At 37.7% G+C, this 26,363-nt stretch overlaps 1 protein-coding gene across 2 annotated transcripts in view; it reads left to right on the top strand.

Annotated features, from left to right (window-relative positions):
• PDE4B (phosphodiesterase 4B) overlaps nucleotides 1-26,363 on the top strand; it is a 567,587-nt gene that overhangs the window by 90,132 nt on the left and 451,092 nt on the right. For both annotated transcript variants that reach the window (XM_046017685.1, XM_046017679.1), the window contains exons 2-3: nucleotides 15,126-15,238; nucleotides 22,081-22,319. In XM_046017685.1, coding sequence (XP_045873641.1) covers nucleotides 15,197-15,238; nucleotides 22,081-22,319 — 281 coding nt within the window. In that variant the 5' untranslated portion in view covers nucleotides 15,126-15,196. The remainder of the gene's footprint in view (nucleotides 1-15,125; nucleotides 15,239-22,080; nucleotides 22,320-26,363) is intronic.

Here is a 26,363-nt window from a genome sequence, read left to right as displayed (position 1 = left end):
ATCCTCATTATGTGTGTGTGTATTTTGTATATGTATAATTTCTACAACACAGCCAGTAGAACAACTATTAAACTTTTTTTTTCACTTTTTTAAAATTTCTTTTCAGCGTAACAGTATTCATTGTTTTTGCACCACACCCAATGCTCCATGCAATACGTGCCCTCCCTATTACCCACCACCTGGTTCCCCAACCTCCCACCCTCCACCCCTTCAAAACCCTCAGGTTGTTTTTCAGAGTCCATAGTCTCTCATGGTTCATCTCCCCTTCCAATTTCCCTCAACTCCCTTCTCTCCATCTCCCCATGTCCTCCATGTTCTTTGTTATGCTCCACAAATAAGTGAAACCATATGATACTTGACTCTCTTCTGCTTGTCTTATTTCACTCAGCATAATCTCTTCCAGTCCCATCCATGTTGCTACAAAAGTTGGGTATTCATCCTTTCTGATGGAGGCATAATACTCTATCGTACAACTATTAAACTTTTTAATCTGGATTGGCTGTTGTTAGGACAAGGACCCATTTATAGTGACAATCTGTAAGGTATAGCTAAGGCCAAAAGACTTTTTGTGACCCAGATGTTGTTACTTAGCCTTATGATGGAAGAGAGAAATAGATATTGCTTGTTTTTCATTAACTACTGAGGGGAAGTGTTCTATATTATATTCATGGTTAGATAATAGCTTACCAGTATTTGTTACTTCTTATAATCATACGTAAATGTACTATAGAGGAATTGGGATTAATGTCATTTCAGACTTATATTATTTTCTCATCTGACGATTGTCCTTTTGGGAGGGTTGTAATGTTCATCTTCTCAGATTCATCTTGACCCCATGCTCAGATCCCTGGAGACTTTCCCCAGTGACGCAGTTGTTATGTTCTCTTGGTAAAAAGAAAATTCAGACATAAATAGCTCTAAAGCAGAGTTATATAAGGTCTTGTTATTTCAGTTATGTTTTCCAAAAGGAAGGAGGTTAAAAGTGGGCATCTTCGTGATAAGGTGAAAAGATAAGACTTCACGGGAATATTTTGATGAGACTGTGATTCAGCAAATCATTTAATGAGGACCCACTATGTACAAGACCCTTCCAGGCACCACTCACTCTTACATATAGTCCTCACAATAGCCCTGTGAAGTGGGAGGCATTGTGGCTGCTTTTATAAATAAGAACACAGTCTCAGAGAGGTCAAGTAAATTGCTAAATGGGCCACAGAGTTGGAATCTCAACCTAGAGTTTTTGAATTCCCTTTGGGAGGGTTTTCCATTCTACAGCACCTGGGTTGCCCTCGACGCCGTTTCTACTGGAGAAGCGCAGATGCCTATCCCATCTGCTTCCATCATTCAAAGGCATGCAACATTTTAACATTTGAAAATATTGATCTTATATGATAGCAGCCATATCAGGAATAGATATAGCAAATAATCATTTTTCATCCATAGAAGCACAAGATTAGAAGGATCAAATGACTTATTAAAGATCTCATAGTTACCAATTGGGCTCTTACTGGTGGCTAAAGATCAGCAAGAGGACCTCTTGTTTTGTTTGGAATCATACTTTCCTTCACCTTTATGGTAAAATCGTACTTGTCTTACTAGAGCATGGCTTTGACCTGCCTCCCCTGTGAAGTCCTTTCTGATCTTCTAGAGGCAGACTTCTCTAACCTTCCTGTATGCGGCTGCTGCACCTTGTAGGTATCTCTGTAATTTAATTAGTTACATGAACTGTCCATTTCCACTCTACTCCACTCAGGCTCTGCAATCCTTGAGGACAGAAGTCATTTCTTTTCATCTGTGTGTTCTCAGTGCCTAGAAAGCACAGGGCTCTCAGTAGTGCTCAGTGAATGACTGCTGTATAAATGCACACATGAATGCCTGAGTACATGAATGAATGAATTCATAAATAAATTGCTTGGCATGGAAGCCCTGTGTGTGTGTGTGTGTGTGTGGTGTTAGCATGCTCTCTGATGCATAAATAAGACTTTGCCAAAAGCAATACAAACACAAAACAAAAGCCTTTAATTTAGGGGCACATGAAGCCACTGCAGTGGGACAAACTGTGGACTGAATCCAGATCACTGGGAGTTTAGTCCAAGTTACGGCGCTCATTAGGTGAATACCAACTCAGCTTTGAAGGGCTCTCTATTGCATCTGAAAGATGAGGGAATTGTGGATGGCAAAAGTTACAAAGATGGTACTTGAATAAAGTTTGGAAAACACTGTTCTAAGGCATTTTATGGGGGTATAATAGGGAGGACTATAGTGGTTTTCCAACTTTTATTTTTAAGGGTTAGAACCTCTTGTCAAATGAAATCTTACAAAGAGACTCAGAATGCGAAATAGGTAAAAATGGAGATTTTGTGGCAGCCAAGCCTCGTTGTTCTCTAATACCTGCTCCTTCTGTTCTCTCCCCTCTTACATATAAGTTGAATTAAGCCTTCGCTAAATTCATGAGTGAGTCCATTCTCACAGTGAGGCCTAATTTTGCATCTTTAAAAACAAGCAAGGGAATTACAGTTTCTGACTACTTAAAGATACTTAAAGACCAATAGCAAATGTTTCCTTATGTTCTTTTATGCCATATCAAAACAATATTACCCTGAATTCTGCTTCTAAGGTTTTTTCCTTTCCTATGTCTCCCTAGATGTGGGTCCCTGATCTTTTAGGAGGCCTGGGACACATTGGCCCTAAATTGGATGTCTGCTTCTAATGGGCAATAATCATCGGCAGAGTTAATATCCAATTAATTCATTTAAATCAGCAAGTTCCATACCATTAATTCATTTGAGGTCCTGGGAAGATTCCTCACATGTCTTGGATTTTCCTCATAGGAAGTCTGTAATGATGTAGTATGTATATTTTTGGGAAAGGAGCACACAGGAGTTTTGTATGCTTACTTGTTTAAAACAATGATGAATTGCTATACTTTGTGATTTCAGTCTTCTTCTTCTTCTTCTTTTTTTTAAAAGATTTTATTTATTTATTTGACAGAGAGAGAGAGATCACGACTAAGCAGAGAGGCAGGCAGAGAGAGAGAGAGAGTGGGGGGTGGGGAAGTAGGCTCCCCACAGAGCAGAGTGCCTGATGTGGGGCTCGATCCCAGGATCCTGAGATCATGACCTGAGCCAAAGGCAGACTTAACCCACTGAGCCACCCACGTACCTCTGATTTTAGTCTTCTTAAGAAAAAAAATTTATGGTGAGTGCCTGGGGTCTTTGAGCCTAAAAAGACTTTGATCAAAATCTTATCTATCTCCCACAGGTCCCATGAAACATATTTGAAAAGCATTATTCTGGTGGACAGTTTTTAAAAGCTACATTCACATGTAGCCCTTGTGAATGAATATCAAGAATCTTCTGTATTAACTTAAAATAATTTTAGATATTGAAACAAAGACAGAAAAAGAAAATACTTGTGAATTCTTGCTCAAGTCTAAGAGAAACAGAGGCAAATTAGTATGCCTTTTTAGTTATGTTTTATACACATAGTCTAAGTTTTCCAACTTAATGTAAATCTGTATGAGATTATATAAAAGAGCCGCTTTTCATAGGCTCCATATGTTCTGAAAACAATAGACTCTTATTTTGTTTCGTTATTTTAAGAATTATGTGTGTCCTATCTTGTCCCGAAATTCCACTTTTGTTCCCAGTTATCTTCTGTATCATGGCTGTAACCCATCTTCATTTGTCATTGCTCTCTGATAATAATGCTTGTTTGCCTCTTCCAAGAAGCAGTGGAGGATAGTAGTTAATCGCATGAATTCTGGAGGCACAGTGACTGGGTGTGACTCCTGTCTCTGTTCTTTGCTAGATGAGTTAGCTTGGACAAGTCATTTACTTCATATACCTCCCCCCTCCTTTTTAAAAGATTTTATTTATTTATTTGACAGAGAGAGACACAGTGAGAGAAGGAACACAAGCGGGGGGAGTGGGAGACAGAGAATCAGGCTTCCCGCCAAGCAGGGAGCCCGTTGAGGGGCTCAATTCCCAGACCCCAGGATCATGACCCGAGCCAAAGGCAGACGCCCAATGACTGAGCTACCCAGGCACCCCCCTCATTTACCCTTTTAATGCTTCAGAATTCTTACCTGTGCAATAGAGACACCAGTAACTGTGAATATTATATGAGATAATATGTTTAGGAACTATGAAATCGTGCTTACCACGAGACTATTAGTATTCCTATCACAGGAGTAAGAACATACATTCTGTCTATATTGGTTATTTGTGAGGTCTTATTTGTAGTTCATGAGGCCTTCTGGTTCAGTCTGCCGCACCCTCCTGTATCTGCTGCTTTTGGATTTTCACACTTCTAGTATTTCAGGGAGAAGCACAGATCATATATATTTTATTCATTTAAACAATTTTTAGTAAATATTTATTGCTTGGCACGGGGATAGAGTGACTAGCAAGATTCACTATGAGCTTCTGAGAGGTATACAGCTATGCATTCCTACAAATAAATATATAATTATGATAAATACTGTGACTAAGAAAAAAGTAATGATGTGGTAAGACCTTGTGACAGGCAGGTAATTCAATAAAGATTTTTCTGAAAGAAAGATATTTAAGCTGAAGACTGAGGAATGAGTAAGCCAGGCAAAACTGGGAAGTATTACAGTGCAGGGAGAGTCCTGAGGCAAGGAAGACATGTTGGGTAAATCCCAAATGCAATTTGGCTAAAGATAGATGAGATAAGGGAACACTGATGTGGGATTAGGTGGGGAAGCAGGTAGAAACCAACATTAGAAGATGAGGCCCCAAAGGCAAGGAGAGACCAGACGGGTAGGGACTTGTATGGCATAATAGGGTTTTGGATTATCCTGAATGTAACAGGAAGCCATGAAGAAGGTAATGCAGGGAAGTGATAGAGGGAATTCTGCATTTTAAAAAAAAACACTTTGGAGAATAGATAGAAGGAGGATAGAAGGGCTCCTTTCTTTGTTCCTTAGCTACAATACCTGTAAAAGAACTGTAACCTCCTCTACGAAGCTTTCCTTATAATTTTTGCCTGTAGAGATGACCTTCACTCATTTGTTCACCTAATGAACCTGTTGTCTATTGCTGTCATAGCACTTATGACACTGCGCTGTGATCCTGACACATTCCAAGGACACATTAGGTATTGTTGAATGGATAATCATTTTTTCATTCCTCTGAAGACAAGACTGTAGGCACTTTAAAGTCAAGGAGACAAAACGTAAGAGACTCTTAACTCTAGGAAACAAGCTGAGGGTTGCTGGAGAGGAGGGGGGTGGGGGAAGGGAATAACTGGGTAACGGGCATCAAGGAGGGCACAGGATATGATGACACTGGGTGTTATATACAACTGATGAATCACCGACCTCTACCTCTGAAACTAATAATACACTGTATGTTACTTAGTTGAATTTAAATAAAATAAATAAAAAAAATAAAGTCAAGGAAGTCATTTAGTGCCTAGTTTCAGGCTGATTGGAAGCCAGAACTTTAGGCAGTGGGGATAGTCTTTTTATCCTTTATTGTGGAGTGACAGTTCATCTAGTTTTTAGATATTTTTCAGAAGTGAATAATCCATATGTAGCTGTTGATTTGATGTGTCTGTGGGAGGAGGAGTTAAAGATCTTCCTATGCCACCATTTTGTGGAAGACCATTAAGGCATCATTTATATAAGTTTATAGATTTATTATTTATATATTTATATACTTCTATAGATATATTATATATCTATATAAATATGATATATTTATATATTTAAATATATTATATATTATTATAAATTTATTTATTTATATTTATATATTTATATATTTATTATTTTAAAATACTATATAAATATATATAATATGTAATAATATATTTATATAAGTTTATATATATAAGTATATATATTTATATAATGGGAATAGTTTGTCGTTTTCCGTTCTATTATTATTAGAGATTAACATTCATCCAAACCAATTGTATACTAACAGTTTTCTCTTTTCTATCAACATGTGTACTGATTTCAAGTTTGTATCCTTTTAGTAATTTACAGAGAACACATTGCATAGTAGAAATTGATTTTGAATGGTTGTTCAGGAGACACATTTTACTCAGAGCAGCATTTAGCCTAGCTGCTTTGCAGTCTGATGACTATTAAAAGAATTCCATTATCTCTTTGTTACTTATTATTCTCTCAGGCTAAGTTAATGGTTTAGGTTCATATTAATTCTTAATACTTTTCAATTTTTATCTCAAAAGTCCTTGATTCTTATTGCCTAGTTAAACGAACTGATTTTCTCTCTCAGAACTGCTTATGTCTAAGTGTCGGGTGCTTATAGTCTTAAGGAGTTTTACATAGAAAATGTCTTATTACATATACATTTTTCCTCAGTTTGTTTGCTCTCCATTATTTGCATTCCACTAGAGCAGTTTTTAGGAGGAAGCACATTTGTCTCCTCTGTGTATCTTCCCTATAGTCAAACCCCAAATGAGTTATAATTGAGTACAGTAGTCCTAAGTTTCTGAAAGTGTGGTAAGACCAGTAGATGCAAACTCAAGAGAGGAGTTTTATATTTTATGTACTGAATTCTGGACATTTTTATCTATTTTCTGATTCTGGAGAGTTGATTTTTATAGTTTTTGTTTTCTTCCACTAGTTTACTAGAATTTCATTAGATTCATAAAGCTTGTAGATAATTATAATGCAACCCCTGAACAAACCCCTTGACAACTGAGAATGTCAAAGTTCCAGAGCTTGGCAGTGTTAACCTTAAAATTAGAAGTTACTTTATCAGCAAAAATTTGGGAGTAGCAAAGAATTGCAATTAAGGACATGCAAGCTGTAGCAAAACCACAGGCAAGTCAAACAGAGGAAAGGAACGTTATTTTATGGAGAAGGAGGAAGTTGGAAGGGGTTGTTTTGAATGGAAGTCCATTGGAGAAAATTAAGGGTTCAGGCTGATGATAGTTTCTCATTGACTGACTTACAGGGGTGATCAATTTCTTACAGGAGGCACAATGCACATCTTTCCCTATTGATACCTGTAATTAATGATTCTTTCCTGGTGATAATTCTGCTGGAGTCTGTAATTAACAATCTTCTTATTTGACATTTGAGTCATATGGTTTCCCTTTCTGTGTTCCCCTTCCTGACCCCTCAAATCCATTTTAGTGAGGTTTCCTTTATCGGTTTTCATAGGGGATAACTATAGTGTGGTGGTTATGGATCTCTGAAAAGACATACCAGTTCAGACTCCTCTTTGTCCAGCATTTCTTCCCCAAATGCATGCTACATTAGAAAACCTTCCCTTTCTTGAACTAGATTTTATGCTAGTTATTTTAAAAAGGTAAGACATTAACTGGTGTGCTGCAAAGGATCTTAGAAATTTGTACTTTGTGAGTCAGTAAAATTTTCAAAGAATCAGAGGACTGACAAGTGTTGCCAATGTTTCATTTTCTCTGTTGAGGCCATTGAGAAACAAAAGAAATGCTCATGCCCCATTACATTATCATCATTTCATGGAAGGAAATGTTAACATCTGAAAGAATGATGACTAGAACTTTTCCTGTTATGCTACTAATGGCAACTATAATCCAAAACAGAGGACTAAAGCCATCAAAATATCCAGCATTCTCTATGGCGAGCTATATACAAAAGTGGTCAGGCAACTCCTTGTGGAAGTAGCAGGTGGGTTCTGATACCTATCATTACTCCAGCAACTTCCCAGTGCCCATATAATCACTCTGGATGGGGAGAGGATGGATGTGGAGAGGTTTGGGAGAAGTGAGTTAGTTATTGGCCTACTGGAGATGAAAAACTACTTGTAGAGATCAGGAGTATCTTTCACAAAAGGAGGGTTAACTTCTATATCTCGTAGATTCTAGTTAGGAAAGCAAAAGGAATTTAATACAAGAAGTTGCTTATGCAAGTATTGAATGATGAAAGTGAAAAGAAGTCAGCCAGGTAATCCAAAGAATGGTAAAGTAGCTTCCATTCTTAGGGAAGTAGGGGAGATGGTGTTACGAGATCTAGGTATACACAAGAGGGTTTCCCACCATAGGAGCTGGGACCACCAAGGGGTTGCTCTGAAGCTAGGAGCAGACGTTTGATGGGGTATTGTGTGGGTGGTTCTGAATCTGCTAGAAGGGAGTGCCCAAGTTGTCTGTACTCTTGGATGGAGGAAGAGAGTCCCTTTTCTCTAACTCTCTTCCAGCTTCCTACTGATTCCCATTGTCAGCATCCGAAAGAAGCTAGTTAGGAAGAGAACCTGTAAATGTAGTTTGCAATGTCTCTGCCCCAGCATCATAGAAGAGTAGAATGATTGGCTTGGGGCTGAAAGATATTAATAAGTTATTGATGTAGTATCTCATTTCTCCATTGATCACTTATGCAGAATACTTTCTGATCTGCTCTTTGTGACTTCTTGAGCAAGGGAGAAAGAGTAATGGAGAGAGAGATAGCAGGGCGGAATAATGGTGAGATACTCTCACCACTCGGTGTGACAAGGATGCTGGAGCTTATTCCAGATCAAGTGCATTGTGGCCTGAGCCATTTTATCAGTACTTCAATCAAGAGAGTGAACTATTGCCCAGGAGGGTCACACCAGCAAGAGTTTCAACAGAAATTAATGGGGATGGGAGCTGAGAAGACTAGAACATTTATTTTCCCAATGGGGAATCTCCTACTTACTCCTAAGAATAGAATGAACATTTGGACACCCCTTAGAAAGGGCTATATATATATATAGTGCCTTTTGCTGGAAAAGCAATGGCACTCAATAGAGCCACAATTAAATGTCCAGTTGAGTAAAAAGACTTTTCTCCTTTTCATTAATTCTTCCTCTCTGCTGTAATGTGGAAAGAACTAGAACCTGAAGAGGAAGGAAGGAAGAGGACTAAAAGAGTAGACCAGTCCCTCTTTCCACTCGAAATCCTAGACACTGGCCACTGAGTGGTCCCACAGAGCCTGGCCATTTAGCTAGGAAAAGAGAAGGAGATGATATTTAAAGCAATTATAAGTTGCAGTAATGGACTCAGCCTTGAACTGCTGTTAAGGAAGAGAAAATGGACTTGACGTTGCAGATGGAAACCAGTAACTGGAAAAAAATTAAAACTATTACGTATCTGTGCCCTACTGAGTTCCGATTCTTCAGTAAATCAATTACACAGAAATCAAAATCAAACTTTTTGGAAATCATCTCAGAATAAAAGGCAATCTTTAAGCTGGAAAAAAAAAGCTTTCTTAAAAACTCAAAAATATTACTCATTTTTCTCAGTTCTTCATGGTTTGATGTAGGAGGTATCCATGATGCAGGACTTTAGAATGTTTGTTATTAGTCATTGAAATTTTTATCAGCCCAGGATTACTAGTATTGATAGCTATAACCTGTCAAAAGAAACTCCTCCTGGTGCTATAGCAGCCAGAGTCCTTTCCCTCATTTTAGTTTTTAAATCTCTGTGGAGGAAAGAGAAAGAAGGGAAGGTGAAATTAATGAAGAATACTGTAGTCTTTGAACACCAGAGAATGTTATGAAAGAGTAATGTAAGCTTAAAAGCATCTTTTAGGTGGTGAAATATAGAACCATAGGAAAATTATTAAAATATGCCAGAAATGGAATTTATAGTCCTCATACTCACTCATCACCTTAGAAATTCTTAGGAATATTTTGCTTTAATGAAACATATCATGTTCTATCTCTGGAGAGGCAGATTTTGCTAATGGAAGGTTAATCTCGAATTAAGAGAACTTGATCTCTTCTCTTGTCTCCATTTTCTTTAAATTTGAGGCACTTAAAGACTTCAGTGTCTTTTTAAAAAGTGTTTCTTTTTGCCCTTACCTGATTAGGGAGGAAGTTTCCAGAAAACTAATCAACTTAACTTGTATTTCCAGCATCAGAAAATGAAGTAAAAATCACTTCATTCACTACTGCCTTGAAAAGATGTGAATAAGACTCAATCAGCTACACAGTGATGGGTTAAGAGGCTTGGCTTTAGAACCAGAATGTTCTGGTCTGAACCAGCAAAGAGTGTGACGTTGGGCATATTTCATTACTGTTCTAAGACTTGATTTCCTCACCTGTCATTATTATCGTCCCCCCCCCCCACCTTCCTTTGGTTGGCTGTTTGGTATTGGAAATCATGTATGTATAGTGCTTAAACTGGCATAACTTCTCAATCTATGTTAGCTTAAATGAAAGGCAGCTGACACTAACAATCAGCAATAAAATGGTTTGTACAACCCCTGTTCTCCAGTAGAGCAGGAAGTAGGTTGTACTCTCAAAGAGGTGAAAGAGAGGTACTATTTAGTGAAGGTACTATTTACGAAAGATGTGGTCAGGATTGAGGATAAGCAGACAGGCATGAAGAGGTACCCCAAGGCTAGCCACGGTCCTACGTCTGCAGGGTCAGTGGAGACACTAGTTAATGGAACCTAGGGATGTTCAAAGACAGGTGCTTGCAGAGCTGTGACCTAGAATAGAAAACTTTAGCCATTGCTACACCATGGCCCAAAGAGAAGGACCTCTCTTTCCTCTTGTCCTCTGGTCTACTGCCTCTGTTTTCCATTGGCTGGACACACCTAGGAGCCAGAGGGCTAGAAAACCCGTGGACTATGTCCAGGATGGAAAAGGTGGAGGGGAGGATCTTGTTGGAAAATGAGGGATATCCAGAAAATATCTCGCCTCTATTTTTTTTCTTGTGTTATGTAACAGATGTTGTGTTTTATTTCTGAATATAAAGTAAAAATATTTTTAATATATAACACTTGGAAAACTGCCTTGTAAGTTGAGATCCCGCTTTTTCCTAGCCAGGACATGATCTCAGTTAAAGGCACATAAATTTATCCCATAAGCTCTCACACTCAAAGTGTCATAAGATAGAAGTTTATTTCCATGGCTCAGACCTCTTAAAAGTATTCTTGCTTGCCAGAAGATCTACTGATGTTAGCCTGGAACATTTTGTCTCTCTGCCTGTCATAAATTTCCTTAGCATAGCATCTTTCTGCCTGTATCACACCCTTAGTGTATTAAGTTCCATTCCATATTTTTGCATACCACGTTGTTCGTCATTATTTCCACTAAAAAAACCCCACTTATTTAAGGCTAAAAAGAAACCTCATTTCCTTCTTAAAGCTTCCCTGACACCCATCACCAACTAGTTCTTTATTTCAAAGAAAAGTTTTATCTACACATAGGATTTTAGCATTTAGCATTTAGCATATTCTTTGATTTACTAATTTTACAAATATTTTTGAGCAGTTACTATCTACCAAGTACATAGTTAGTATGTGTAAGTTTTTCCTTCCAAAATTCTCAAGGGCCAGATTTGCCTTGAGCTTCATTTTTTTTTTTTTAAGATTTTTATTTATTTATTTGACAGCGAGAGAGAGAGATCACAGGTAGGCAGAGAGGCAGGCAGAGAGAGAGGGAAGCAGGCTCCCTGCCGAGCAGAGAACCCGATGTGGGACTCGATCCCAGGACCCTGAGATCATGACCTGAGCCGAAGGCAGCGGCTTAACCCACTGAGCCACCCAGGCGCCCCGAGCTTCATTTTTTAAAATATATTTTTATTTATATTTGAGTATAGTTGACACAATGTGATATTATTTTCAGGTGTACAGCATAGTGATTCAAATTCTGTTTATGTTATGCTCTCTCATTGTAAGTATGGCTACCATCTGTTACCATTAATGCTATTATAATATCATTGACTATATTCTCAATGCTGTGCCTTTTAGTCCCATAACTTATTCATTCCATAACGAAATCCGATATCTCCCACTTCCCTTCACCCATTTTGCCCACTCCTGCACCCTCCTTCCCTCTGACAACATTGTTTTTTTTTCCTCTGTGTCTATCGATCTGATTCTGCTTTTTGTTTATTTATTCATTTGTCTTGTTTTTTTGGATTCCACATATGAGTGAAATCATATAGCATTTGACTTTCTCAGTCTGACTTATTTTACTTAGCATCATACCTTCCCATGTCCACCCATGTTGTTACAAATGGAAAGAGCTCACTCCTTTTTTAATGGCAGCATAATATTCCATCGTCTATGTGTACCACATCTTCCTTACCCATTTGTCTATGAGTGGACTCCATGTTTATTGCAGCATTAGTTACAGTAGCCAAGATACGAAGCAACCTAAGTGTGCATTGAGCTTCATTTGGCTCCCATCATACTTGGTGTAAGTCTAAGAAGGTATATTTAAGGTCTTTATTTCTACTGGGGAAACTTGATCATTGTCCCTCCCTGCTGAAGATAGCTTAGAGATTTCTATTTCAGTTGCTGTGTTTTATTCTATTTTTTGTGTGTGTGCAATTCCTACCAAGCAAAATTGATGTAAGATAAAAAGTAAATTTTGCTTCATAGATTTTTCTTACTAATTTACTGTGTGAAACCATTTATTAGAGATCACTTTGGTGTTCTTATTTTTTTTTTCCTGACCCATATTCTATTAATTATGGTTTTTTGAAATCGACTGTAAATAACATTTGCATTGTGATAGCCCTTCCTTCCTCCCTCCCTCCCTTCCTTCTTCCTTTCCTTCCTTCCTTCCTTCTTGAGAGAGATAGAAAGAGAGAGAGAGAGTGAGTGGCGGCAGAGGGAGAGTGAGAGAATTTTTTTTTTCTTTTTTAAAGATTTTATTTATTTATTTGACAGACACAGATCACAAGTAGGCAGAGAGGCAGGCAGAGAGAGAGAGAGGGAAGCAGGCTCCCCGCTGAGCAGAGAGCCTGATGCGGGACTCGATCCCAGGACCCCGAGATCATGACCCGAGCCGAAGGCAGCGGCCCAAACCACTGAGCCACCCAGGCGCCCCAGAGTGAGAGAATCTTAAGCAGGCTCCACGCTCAGCATAGAACCTGACGTAGGGCTTTATTTCATGACCCTGAGATTGTGACCTGATTCAAAATCAACAGTTGGGCACTTAACTGACGAGCCATCCAGGTGCCCCACATCTTGATAGTACTGATGCTAAATTTACCAGTTACATGATGTGATATAATGCTGAATGTATTTAATTAACTGTGCAAATTCATTTGATGCTTTCCTAATAGATATTTAAGAGACCACATAGTTTATTATCTAGCTACGGCCTAAGACTTAAGTGCTAGACTGTCATTGTTCATTAGTTTCTTCACCCAAGATAAACAGATATCATTTACCTCACAAAAAGATGGCCCACCAAATATATGACGCATTAAGTTTTATAGCAATAAAATAACTAAAAACATAAGTTAAATTCTTATGTATTTTGTGGGTCCTTATTTTATATTTTATATAAATTAATATATATTATTAATAACATGTATTAATACTATATATTAACAACACATGTTAATATGTTATAAGTAATATATAATGATATAATACATAATGAAATATATAAAATATATATGAAATCAGTTTTTGGGTTATAAAATAATATATCACAAAAAATCTGGAAAATATGGAAGAGAGAGAAAACCCTGTTATAGAACCCTTACATGATGTCCACTGTCATCATTTACACAGCTTCTTTAGTATTTTTCCATGCTTTTATTTTTACAGAATTAAAATCACTGGGTATATATAATTCTGTATCCTGAATGTAAAACTTAAATTTTGAATCTTGCTTTTTAAAAAAAAAAAACAACTTAGGAGCATGCACTTTTTTTTTTCCAGATTCTACCTTACAGAAGCTCTCAATATTGAAGATCCCTATGTGATAAAATGTTATTTGTCTACTTTTGTTAGGTGTCAAAGGGACCTTTGAGTAAAAGCTCTGGAAGTTTGTCTGCTCCTGTTTGGTCAGCATTAGAAAAGTTCAGTCATTCCTTGGTGTATGCTGAGAAAATGCTTTTCCTTGGCATATTGAATCAAACTCCTGAAAAACCTATGGGATTCTTTCCCTAGAACACACAGAGGCGAAGTTTCTCCCTCCCCCACTCTCTTACCCACTCTGTCAGTTCTGCTGCCAACTCCTGCATAATATAGTCAAATTATGTGTTAGAAATTCAACCCTGGTTTCCTGGGTGATGGTACAATGCCACTACTTAGTATTCCTAGTCACATAGCTACAATTCCATCATGCTCTTAATCTATATATATCTTCATGTTCGAGAAGCAGACTTTTCGAATCAGGCATGTATTCAGAGTTTAAATGTACAGAGTGAGAAAACATAGGACCTTCTTGAGCTCAGCTATGATGCAGGACATTTTTTTTACCAAGATTTTGAGAACCCACCATATGGACTAACACGTTTTAGATTCAGGGATTTCTATAGTATATCTTTTCCAGTTCACTTCTGCAAGCAGAATATTTTATGTTCTCTCGTAGACTATTGGATGCCTAAACTTTGAATTTGTACCTTTTTAAAAAGCCTGGGTTTTCAAAACGAAAGATGAGTTTTTCTCTGTGGAGTTGCACAACCGAGATGTACCCTTAAATTTTGAAAATAGTATTGAGGTTCTTTATTTCTGAAGTGGCTTCCAATGATCTACACAAAAATGTCATGAATTGCAGCATTTCTTCTTCAAAATGGTGAGGGAATTCTAGCTCTTTTTAATTAAAATTATCTTTAATAAGTATTTAACTATGTGCTTATACAGATAAGAGATTTAAAGTGATGGTAAATTTGAAATTAAGGGTTTTTTGGTGATGTATATTTCCTGTATTGGTTTTTTTTTCTTTTTTTTTCTTTTTTTTTGGACCATAATATCAAAGCCCTGTGTTCCTTAAATTTTAAATTTGCTGCATTTTAAATGTGTCACCTTGGTCCAATTATTTTTCTGATTGTTACATTAGGAAAAAAAATGGAAATAATCTCACAGACAGTTATGGGGATGAAATTCTGTATGAAAAAGTATAAAACCCTTCAGAAATATGTATTACTTCTATATTCTTAATGATTATGGATTACTTGGGAGCCAAAGTGTTACCCTCTTATTCTTTTCTATCCTCCTGAGTATCCTCCAGTGATTTCTTGGATTTTTTGTATCATGCAAACCTCTTTTCTCACATATCAGATTGAATTGTTTTGGGAAATTGTTTACTTATATGTGTACACTGCGTACATTCAAATGTTAGTCTGGAGAATACAAAGAAACCATGTATTTATATTCAGCTAAGGATACTGAGCTCTTTTTTGTGTATGTGTCTCTTTCTTCCCCCCCGTAGATCTTTAAAATCATTAGCAGAACTGTGCTGAGCAACGGACATCCTAAGAGGGGATATCTTTCACCTCTATAATGAAGAAAAGCAGGAGTGTCATGGCGGTGACGGCTGATGATGTAAGTTCCAAAAATCAGAGTTGCTCGATTCTATCCACTTTCTGTCTGCTCCTTGAAGAAGTTGCTTCATAATTTTATCCAAAGGATGGGCAGGGTTGTTGAACACCACCACTTTGTCACTAGTTGTTTTGGCGACCCAGGCATTGCCAGCACCTGGACCCATATTTCTGCATGGTAGACTGCAGGAACACTGTCCTCTCTGCCCTTGGAGATGGGCTCAGGTTGAAGTTTATGGTCTCATTCACAAAACCCCCAATCTCTCTCCAGTGGATGCTCACATTCTAGCTCTTAGAAACTTCTCTTTCTACACTGTCTGCCTTATCAGTTCCCCGAAGGCTTTCTTCCCTGTCTTCAGCTAATCCTCGAGTCACCTCGTATGGTGGGATCTTTGACAACTGCTCGTAAGAAGCTTGTGATGTACACATCCTGTAGGTCTTGGCTACTCAAGGGTGATCCTCAAGGCACCAGCATTAGCATTGCCTCGGTGCTTATTAGAAATGCAGAATCTTAGGCTACACCTTAGTCCGACAAATCAGACTGCATTATAACAAGATCCCAGGGTGGCTTGATACATACATTCTTTTAGAAACTCCGTAGCAGGTCATTTGAAGAAGTCTGTAAACTCACCATCTCAGAACTTTGCATCTTGCACAGCTGAGATTAATTATCTCCTTTGCTTTCAGTTGACCAGTCCCCCATTAGTGTGTCTTTAATTGTCCAGTTTTTACTCAGTTTCTGTTTGTAATTGAACTAAAAATCATAGGCCACCAATCTGATGTGCAGAAGGAAGGGAGGGAGGGAGGAAAAAGGAGTAATTTTCCTTGCTTTCTGTGATAACTCATCTTGTTGTTAAGCTCCTGACTCTGCAGATGGGAAGAAGCTGGGAGGAACTTGAACTTGCCAATTAATGTAAAATTCTGCCTTTTGGGTAAATGCTGTCTTTCAGGATTTCTCCCACTTCTTACTCCTTCCCTTTCGTCACATGGCATTGGTCGAAAGGACTTAACATTAATTAACATTATAGTAATAGATGTGTAGTATTGTCCTTATCTTGTACAGTCCCCTTTCCACTAGCATTGACTGTTGTTCAGTGGAGGAAGAGCTCATTTCCCCCAGGTCTTTGGTTGTCTAGTCTCTGTCCTTGTTCTAGTGCTGCTTCGGCATGTCACAGTACCAGGTGGTGACTGCTGTCACTGTGAGCCGTGCCCCTTCTTACTGTGCTGTGAGTTTGACCTTCTCTCCCACTGCCTGGACTCTTCACCTGACCTCTCCGTGGAGGATTCTGGTTGCTTAAAAGCTTTGCTTTCTGTCTAGTCCTTACCTTTGGTCTGCTCACTGCAAGGATTTCTGGTCCCTTTGCCTCATGCTGAAACAGATCTCTTAGCAGGAAAGCTGAGGCTAAATCTCAGGCTCTTTCTGTGTCCCTGTAGGTGCTTGTGGGAACTTCTTGGAGCCACAAGTCCAGAGAGAGACTTAGCTATGCTATGAGGCTCTTGACCTCCCAAACACATCCCTTTGCCATTGCCAATTCTACTCTTGATTAGTTTTCTAGTCTCATCACCTGTGACATTTCCTTTCTTTATTTTCCCCTTCTCTACTCCCTGACCACAAGGAAACTTCCCTTAACTCACGCTCTGTGTTCTCAGTACCCATGGTAAAAAGTGATGTTCGTATTTTCATGCTCTTCTCTGGACATCTAAAGAGAAACTTCTGTAATTTAGAAATCATTTTTCTTTAAAAAAAGAAAAAAAAAGCCTGGGATTGTCTCTTAATACTATCTATATAGTGTGTGCCACAAGATTCTTTTTTTTTTTTTTTTTTTTTGAAGAATAAGCAATGCATTCTGTCTATAAAAGATGGACACTGGGGGCACCTGGGTGGCTCAGTGGGTTAAAGCCTCTGCCTTCGGCTCAGGTCATGATCTCAGGGTCCTGGGATCGAGCCTCACGTCGGGCTCTCTGCTCAGTGGGGAGCCTGCTTCCCCCTCTCTCTCTGCTGCTCTGCCTACTTGTGGTCTCTCTCTCTGTCAAATACATAAATAAAATCTTTTTTTAAAAAAAAGATGGACACTGATTCTTTCTTTTTCATTGGATCCTTACTATAATAATCCCGATCTTCCCATAAGGCAATTTGTTGTCACAATCAAAGAACAAGAGATAGGGATCATTGCATATAAGAAAGAATGTGAAAAAAAGAAAACCATATTCGAAGACTATTAAAACTACCAGAGTGGATAATTTTTACCTAGATTTGCCCCGTCCAACATGGTAGCCACTAGGCTCATGTGACTCTTAAGCACCCGTCTGAATGGAGATGTGCTCTAAGTATAAAAATAGACCTTGGATTGTCAATATATAATAGTACAAAGAGAAAAAAATGTAAAGTATATTATTAAAAATTTTTGATATAGATTACATTTTGAAATGACAATATTTTGGATATGCTAGTGTAAGAAAAATATACTATTGAAAGTAATTTTACCTGTCTGTACCTTTATATAATGTAACATGTCAACTATACTCATATTTTTTAAAAAAGTGATTTCACCTGATCCTTCTTTACTTTTTTAATGTGGCTATGAGAAAATTTGAAATTTCATTTAGTACTTCTGGCTCCCATTTGTGGCTTGCACTTTATTTCTGGTGGATAGTGATGACCTGGAACTTTTCCCAGAGCACCTTGACTCATCGAGTACAGTGTGGAAGCTCATACTTACTGTTAACACACACTATCTCCTCCCTCACAACAAGAACAACTTAGCAGATTTATATACCATGTCTTTTTTTTTTTTTTAATATACCACACTCTTGAAGTAAGTTTTCAACCTTAAGTCAGGAGGATTTTAATCATATTTCTATTTATTTTAATTCAGCATACATTTATTTAGTGATTTAAATATTCACTTAATATTAATTTAGCACCTGTTCTCTTCCAAACACTGGTTAGGTTCTAGAGATTCAATAAATAGTGTTCATGTCCCTTTGAAGCTTATAAAAAACCATATAGCTAGATTATAAAATGATCCCAAGTATGATAAGGTCTGTACAGAAAAATGAAGTTGGTCAGCAGGTAAAGAATGGTTGGTTAGTGAGAATAGAGTGTTTAGGGAGGGATAACGTGAGGAGATGGCATACAGACAGAGAGGACATATGCGTAGTGAGGGAGTGAGCCTTCTGAAGAGGGAAGAGCCTGCTTTCCTTCCTTCTTCCTTCCTTCCTTCTTTTTTCCTTCCTTCCTTCCTTCCTTCTTTCCTTCCTTCTTTCTTTTAGAGAAGAACATTTCTGGCAACAAGAATGACATATGCAAAGGCTTCTACCACGTATAAGACACTATGTTTAGCTTTGTCAGAATAAGCAAATGAATAACTGTGACCACTGTGTTTGCATACAGTTATTTGCAGTACACAAATACCTTCAATAGGAGACTTAATATGATGAATGACATAGGAACAGTATGCATTAAATACTGTGCCTTTGGGAACTAAGTCCCAGAAGTGAGGGGCAAATTCAGCACAATTCAGGTACTGAACACAAGCAATTAATTATGACTGTGTAGGGATTACAGAGTAATTTAAAGAGGTGGGACTTGCTGGTTTGGGGAGGAATTGAAAAGGAGAAAATGGCTAAAGAGAGTAGGAAAGAAGGACCAAGAAATATGTGTGTAGATGACATACACACACAGAAAGAGAGAGGGGCTGATTTTATATATAAAATTTTATATATAAAATACATTATTTACATCTGCACAACTACTCATAACTGATGGTGGTTGCCTGTGATAAAACTGAGTTTTTCAAAGACAACGTTACTTTTGTTATTGTCTCATTGAACGTTGTGACATTTAGTCTTTACAGAGTCCCTGAGTGTCACTTGATGCTTTCCATAATTTCCATCTCCAGTTTTATAAGGTTTGAAAAGCCTGTGGTCCAGATTGAATTGTACCCAACAGACACACTAGAAGTCACTAGCAGTCCTTGGAAATACCCAATCCCATTTCCTCACCAGGAGTTTAATCAGAATTCAAGAGTTGGAGCAAACTCCAAAAATGACTGGGATAGATCTGAAACTACTTAGATAAATCTGAAACTACTTAGGCACTGATATACCTCAACTGTGCATTTCAGTGGTCCTAACTGAGTCAGTTTTGATATGGGGCTAGGACTGAGTCCCTCTGGTATCCCCTGACCTTCCTCCCTTCAGACTCTTCCCACTTAGATGCAGGGTTTCACACTAGCTTCTCCTTTGTGATAACCTTCTGGAATTATATTGGCAACGTATCAATTTTTAAACAAACAGCTTTCCAGGAGCATGAGGATAATCCCATATTGGGTTGTATCCCTTGGGATTATAGAGATATAGGGTGAATTTGGGGTGGTAGGATACATTTTAAAATTTGTGATTTCTAGATGTAGCATTCAAATTAATATTCCTTTTCTCCAGATCTTTGATCTGGTGAGTGGTATAGTCAGCCAGGATCATGCTAGTTAAAATAGGAATATAAGTCTAAGCTCTCAAATTCAGTAATTGAGAACTGAGTGAATTAGGTTGGTCCCTTGAGGATGTTAGCAATTTTGGGGGAGAGCTATATAGATTATGAGTATGACTAAGAGAGCCTGAGGTGATTATGAATAACTCTACATGGGTTAATGAGTGTTTGTAAAACAATATTAATGTTCCCAGTGCTTATCTTAATTTCTAAAAAGCTACTCCATTATGTTCTTTTGTGGCAATGCACTTTCATGGGGTCTTTTAAAATGGATTCTTTCAATTCAAAGAATGACTTCAAATTTGTAAATTCAAGCCTCTTGACAAGTCAGTGTGGGAAATATTTTGTGATAGGTGTGACTTTGTTACTTTTCAAATAGCAAATACCAAATAAGCACCTATTTAGTTCATCTACTGTAGTTAAACCTTGTTGATAATACTTCTTTTTTCTAAAAGAGAAAAATATCCAAAAACTTTATTAAGGAGACTATAGTGGTCAGTGTTTTTACTAAGTGATATCCTTATTTCCGTTCTCTGGTATCAAGTCTCTTGCATAGCAGGTGAACTTTATACTTATGATTTGCTTTCCAGATAATCAGTACTTTCTTTACATGAATCTTTGGAAGTAGTCTGACTTATAATCATGAGTTCTGGCTTTTAGTTTGTTTTTGAATCTCTTCCGGAAGACTTTGTATATTCTGTTTCATTAACTTGTCTTTACGTCTTTTTTCTCAAAAGACTTACATATACCAAACTTTTCCCTCAGCTTCTTATTTGTAAAACACACACACACACACACACACACGCTAACTTCTGGACCTACAGGGGATTTAAAATAATAACCAGTTAGTAAATAGTGAAACCCTGGACACATCCAGAATGTTTTAACCTAACTCTGGAAAATTAGAGATTGTTTTGTCTTCTTGTTATTGAATTGTCATCCTACTAAATTTCAGATGAATGGTATTCTCGTCAAGCCCAAGATAATGTGATGATATCCCATTTCAGTTAGGAAGAGTGGGGCCCCTGAAAATTGTCAGTCCTATTCATGCCCATATTTTCTTCATCAAATGTGGTCTTGTGTGAATCAGATAAGCATAAATCACTAGAATATGCGTTTCTGTGCGCATAGATACTGGGCTTCCTTTTGCTGTTGTATCCTTATGTAGCACGGTACAAAACTATCATAGATTTGTTGCACAGAGCGAGCTAGAGCCTGAAACTTAAGTTGATTATTCTTGTATGAACTAGGGTAGGGATGGGTCGAGTGGGAGACAGAGAACTTTTGTTTGTTTAAACCTTCGGAGGTCTAGTCCCAGGTTCTCCTAAGTCTTTTCTGAGACTAGCAGGAAGGACCAGTCTTTTTAGAGCCACAGAATGAATTTCAGGTAAGACACAGTGGCCTGGGGATAGGATTTCCATTATTCTGGGTTAGATAAGAGTAGAGAGTGACAGTTACATCTTTTGAACTCCACATTTCTCTCCATGGGTATTTGCTGTGCTATGACATTTTCTATCTTTGAACTTACAGGACTCATACCCAGGCCATGGCTCATTTGGGCCTCTCACTGCCAGCAGTACCAAGAACCACAGTCACTAAGAGATTTAGGAGAAAGGAATAACTCTTACCAGTGGTTATACTACAATGTCTTTATCTTCTCACAAGTATTTCATTCTTGTCAGCATTAGGGATGTACTGAACACCTGTAGCTTGGTTCAGGGCTGGATAAAGTGTGCTCTTCTTTTTCTGAGCTCTTACATAATTTTACCAAAAAAAGAAAAAAAAAAGAAAGGAAGGAAGAAAAAGAAACTTCAACTCTGAGAAGATCTTTTATGGAAACAGGGATGTCAATTATCCATTATTATCAACATCTTTCTGTCCTAAGATAAAAAATAGCTATACTTTAAAACACTAAGCAAGAAAGTATATGCCTTAGCTAATATAGTTTTTCCCCATGTTTCAGAATGATAACATTGATTTCCCAAATATATGTTCAATTATAAGCTTTCATTTTAGCAAGTTAAAAAAAAAACACAAGGGGAAAAAAGAAAGAAAGACAAGTTGAAAAAAGAGAAAGAAGCTGGAAAGCCCTCTAACGTACATACTGTAACTGGCAAACTGTAATGGGGACCCTGAAAATCACCAAGAATTCTGAAAGCTCAGAATTAGACACCCCGCCCACTTCTTGTCTTTTCTCAAGGTTTTGACGTCAGTGGTAGATTCTGATTGTAAGATTACGAATCTGGACTTTAGGATGGATGACTTGATTATTTGGATTCTTATTTCACATCATCTGAAGCATTTGAATCTCATTCTCTTTTTCTTCTTCTTTTTTTTCCCCCCTGTGTTTCCTCCAGAATGTTAAAGATTATTTGGAATGTAACTTGAGTAAATCCTACAGTTCTTCGAGTAACACACTTGGGATTGACCTCTGGAGAGGGAGAAGGTGTTGCTCAGGAAACTTACAGTTACCACCACTGTCCCAAAGACAGAGTGAGAGAGCAAGGACTCCCGAGGGAGATGGCATTTCCAGACCGACCACGCTGCCTTTGACGACACTTCCAAGCATTGCTATTACAACTGTAAGCCAGGAGTGGTGAGTAGTTTTATAATTAAGTGTCAATTCTAAGTTTTACTTTCTGATTATTCCAACATAATTTCCTGTTACTAAAATGTTTGTTATTTGTGGACTAACTAAGGCTATTAATATTTTGAGAATTTGTTTTCCTTTGGGTACAGTGGAGATATAGTCAGCCTGGTTAAGATTGGGAAGAAGCCTATTGTGGGGGGAATGAGATACATTTTTATTAAGGTCAAGGGAAAACAAAACGACTGCCTATGATCTTTTTTTTTTTTTTTAAAGTAACTATTGAGTGTGCATCAATATATTTGCATTTAGAAAAGCACAATCTTAGGAGAATACCTAAAGGAATTATATGTGTGTATATGACAGGAGATATTCTTACTGCTCAGCTCTGCATATAATTATTCCTAGCTTCTTCTTATTAAAATACCACTTTACTAATCTCAGTTTGTGATTATATATGAAATAAAACACTTTATTATAAATCAAAAGAGGAATGGAAATTATACTGTGAGAGACGCTTGGACTGTTTTTGCCGAGTCTATACTTGTAAAAAGGGACTATTTTAATCTAGGATTGAGAAGTTAATCAAGTACATACAATCTCATATCTGTAGTTAAAATTGCACTGTGATGCTACTTCAAATGTGTGTTTTATCATATGTATAATAATCAATGTTTTCTTTTTCTCTACGTAATTTTCAAATATTTTCCACAAATGGCCTGCTTACATAACACGGAGTTTTATCATTAAAATGAAAAATATTTTTTCTGTATTTTATGTAATTTTAAATTGTAAAAATATGGTGCTTTTTTTGTTTAAATCATTTATTAAGGAGAAGGACTAAACGTATTCACTCATTAAAATCTGATTTTTATGGTGTGCCATGTATCCTTGCTACCTGCTGAGCTCTGCAGTGCTGATGAGTAGCCCAATATATACCCACTGAATAATGCAGGGCAATTTTTAGTCGGTGGTTATCAAATACACTCAGCATTAGATCACTGAGACTCTAGCTATTCTAGTTATTGGCATGAAATGGTTCATCAGACAGTCTGGATGTGATAGAGAAGCGTGGTAACACATTGTAGGGAGAATGGGTTAAAAACTCGAGAAGCCCTGACTTCTCTTGAGCTGAATTAACATTAGAATAGTCATAGCCAATCACTGGGAACTAAAATGGGCATATCACTCCCAGATCGCTGACTCAATTGCATAGCTTCTGTAATTAGTCTTGGTTATGCTTCTGCAGAATTGCAGATTTGGAGTTGTAAAGAATTCCACAGATTTATTTTTCAGCACGTTGGCACTGGTACAGTTGTACCAGTTGTTACAATATTGAAATGCTTTCATACCAGTTGGTGAATGTATGCTTTCCTGAGTTCTCTGATTGCCCCTTGTACCATCCCAGACTCTTTCCCAGAAGTAAACTGCTCACAATCCAGCAACTAAAGAAGTGATGACTGGTGTGGGGTTGTGGGGGGGAGGTTCTGGTTTTGGCAGGTGTTGATTATATACTCTTTAGAATAACAATCTGGATAAAATGTATCTCTCACAAGGCTGGAATCAAGTTACTGGCCGATGTTGCAATCATTCCAAGGCTTGACTGGGTGGGTGGGATCTGCTTCCATGCTCCGTTATTGATAGGTTCAGGTCCTTATTGCCTGTTGACTGGAAATACCAGTTTTTTTCCATGTGCACCTCTCCATAAGCTTACTTATAACGTGGTAATTTGCTTCTTCCAGAGCAAGGATTTTGAGAGAGAGTGACAGACCAATAGGAGGTGAGCAAGATAGAAGTCAAAATCTTTTTACAACTTAATCTTGTAAGTGATATTCTATCACTTTTACATATTATATTCATTAGGTCAAGACCACACACAAGGGGAGGGATTGTACAAGGGCATGAACACAAGGAGGAGAACAAATTGGGATCAATTTAAAGGCTGCCTATTCCATTGCAGAAATTTTCAAACTTTTAAAAATTTCTTTAAATATAGTAAGAATAATTATTTTTGCTCTTTTGCTCACTTAGATATCTTAAGTTTCCATAGGTCTGTTTTCTATTATCTGTGTTTTCTGATAGTTCTTTTTCATATTTACAAAAAAAAAAAACACAAAAAACCAAAACACTCTCTTTATCAAGCTATACCCTTATCTATCTATCTATCTATCTATCTATATCTATATTTGTATATCTCTATCTATCTATCTATCTATCTATCTATATAATACTCAACACAACCACATAACTAGCACCCAAATCAAGAAGCTGAATTTTACTAGCATTGCAGAAGCCGGCTTCTTTCTAGTCACTAACTTCTCCTTACTTCTAACAACATTGGTTAGTAATGTTTTGTTCCTTGTATAAATGACACAGCACAATATATACTCATTTGGGTCTGGTTTCTTTCCCTCAATGTTAGGTTTACAAAATGTGCTTGATTTTTTTTCTTTATTGTGTGCTGCTCATTGTCATTGAGACATTATTTGTAGGCAGGTAAAGCAGAAAAGGAAGCTGTGCTCCACTATAGAGAATTTATTTGATTCTATCAGGTCTACAGAGTCACTGGGGCATTTCTAGAGTGACTTGAGTTTGTTGGTTGGTTTCTTTCAATCATCCATGCTGATGGTCATAACCTATTAAGGACATTCCTCCTCGGCTTTAGTGTTTTTTTTTTTTTCCCCCCATTTTATTTATTTATTTTTTAGCGTAACAGTATTCATTCTTTTTGCACAACACCCAGTGCTCCATGCAAAACGTGCCCTCCCTATTACCCACCACCTGTTCCCCCAACTTCCCACCCCTGACCCTTCAAAACCCTCAGGTTGTTTTTCAGAGTCCATAGTCTCTTATGGTTCGCCTCCCCTCCCCAATGTCCATAGTGTTTTTTGTTTTTGTTTTTGTTTTTTCTATTTTACATCGACTCTGAGCAAATACCTCTGTGAAGTTCCAGTTTAACTGGGGAAGACTCTCCTTTTGGACTCCCCACCATAGGCCTGTCTGAGCTTTGACTAAAGTTCCTCATGATCCTCAAGGCCATCAAACGAATGTTCACATTTGCCCTCTGTGACAAATGTCCTTCAGGCAAAAGCAACATTGGTGTTTATCATGTAGCTCTGGTGGGACACTTCCCTTTAGATTTTGGCTTGCTATTTCCTTACTAACTGGTCACTTTGATGATATTAAGGAGGTGAATAGGTACTTATCTTTCATTTTAAAGCAAAGGGTTAGTTGGAATGATTTAGTTCACTATTAGCAGAAACCCTTCATAGCTTCATGTTATGGATTTTTTAGCTTCCTTCATCCCACATTTGTTTCATCTCTGAGATTTCCTTCAGTGTAATCTTGAATGGAAGCTTTTTTTCCTATTTCTTAAGGCTGTGCTCCAGGGGCTAATGAGGCCCCATTTCTTTGACTTAGGCTCCTGAAGACAGTCTTTCCTCAGGTTATTAGTATTCTTTTTTTTTTTTTAAGATTTTATTTATTTATTTGACAGAGAGAGAGAGAGAGATCACAAGTAGGCAAAGAGAGAGGAGGAATCAACCTCCCTGCTGAGCAGCGAGCTCGATGTGGGGCTTGATCCCTGAGATCATGACTCTGAGATCATGACTTGAGCTGAAGGCAGAGGCTTAACCCACTGAGCCACCCAGGCACCCCAGGTATTACTATTCTTTACGGAAACAGAAGCAATAAGATATCCAAAGAGATATATTATAGGAATTGGCTCATGCAATCATGGAGACCAAAAAGTTCCATAATCTGTCATCTGCAAGTTGGAGAACTAGGAAAGCCAGTAGTATAATTCAGTCCAAGTACAAAGGTCTGAGGAAAGGAGAGCTGTTGTTTTAAGTTCTAGTACAAGTCTAAAGTCTCAAGAATGGGGGTGAACTAGTCCTAGTTCCAGCTAAAGACTTAAGAACGAAGAGCACTGATGTCCAAGGGCAGGAGAAAATGGATGTTCCAAGCAAAGAACAAATTTCCCCTTCCTTCAAATTTTTGTTCTATCAGTCCCTCAAATGATTGGATAGTGCCCACCTGCATTGGTGAGAGTGA

Source organism: Meles meles, chromosome 1 (genome assembly GCF_922984935.1).
Source record: "Meles meles chromosome 1, mMelMel3.1 paternal haplotype, whole genome shotgun sequence".
Classification (NCBI taxonomy): domain Eukaryota; kingdom Metazoa; phylum Chordata; class Mammalia; order Carnivora; family Mustelidae; genus Meles; species Meles meles.
This window is presented reverse-complemented; position numbering and strand designations above follow the sequence as displayed.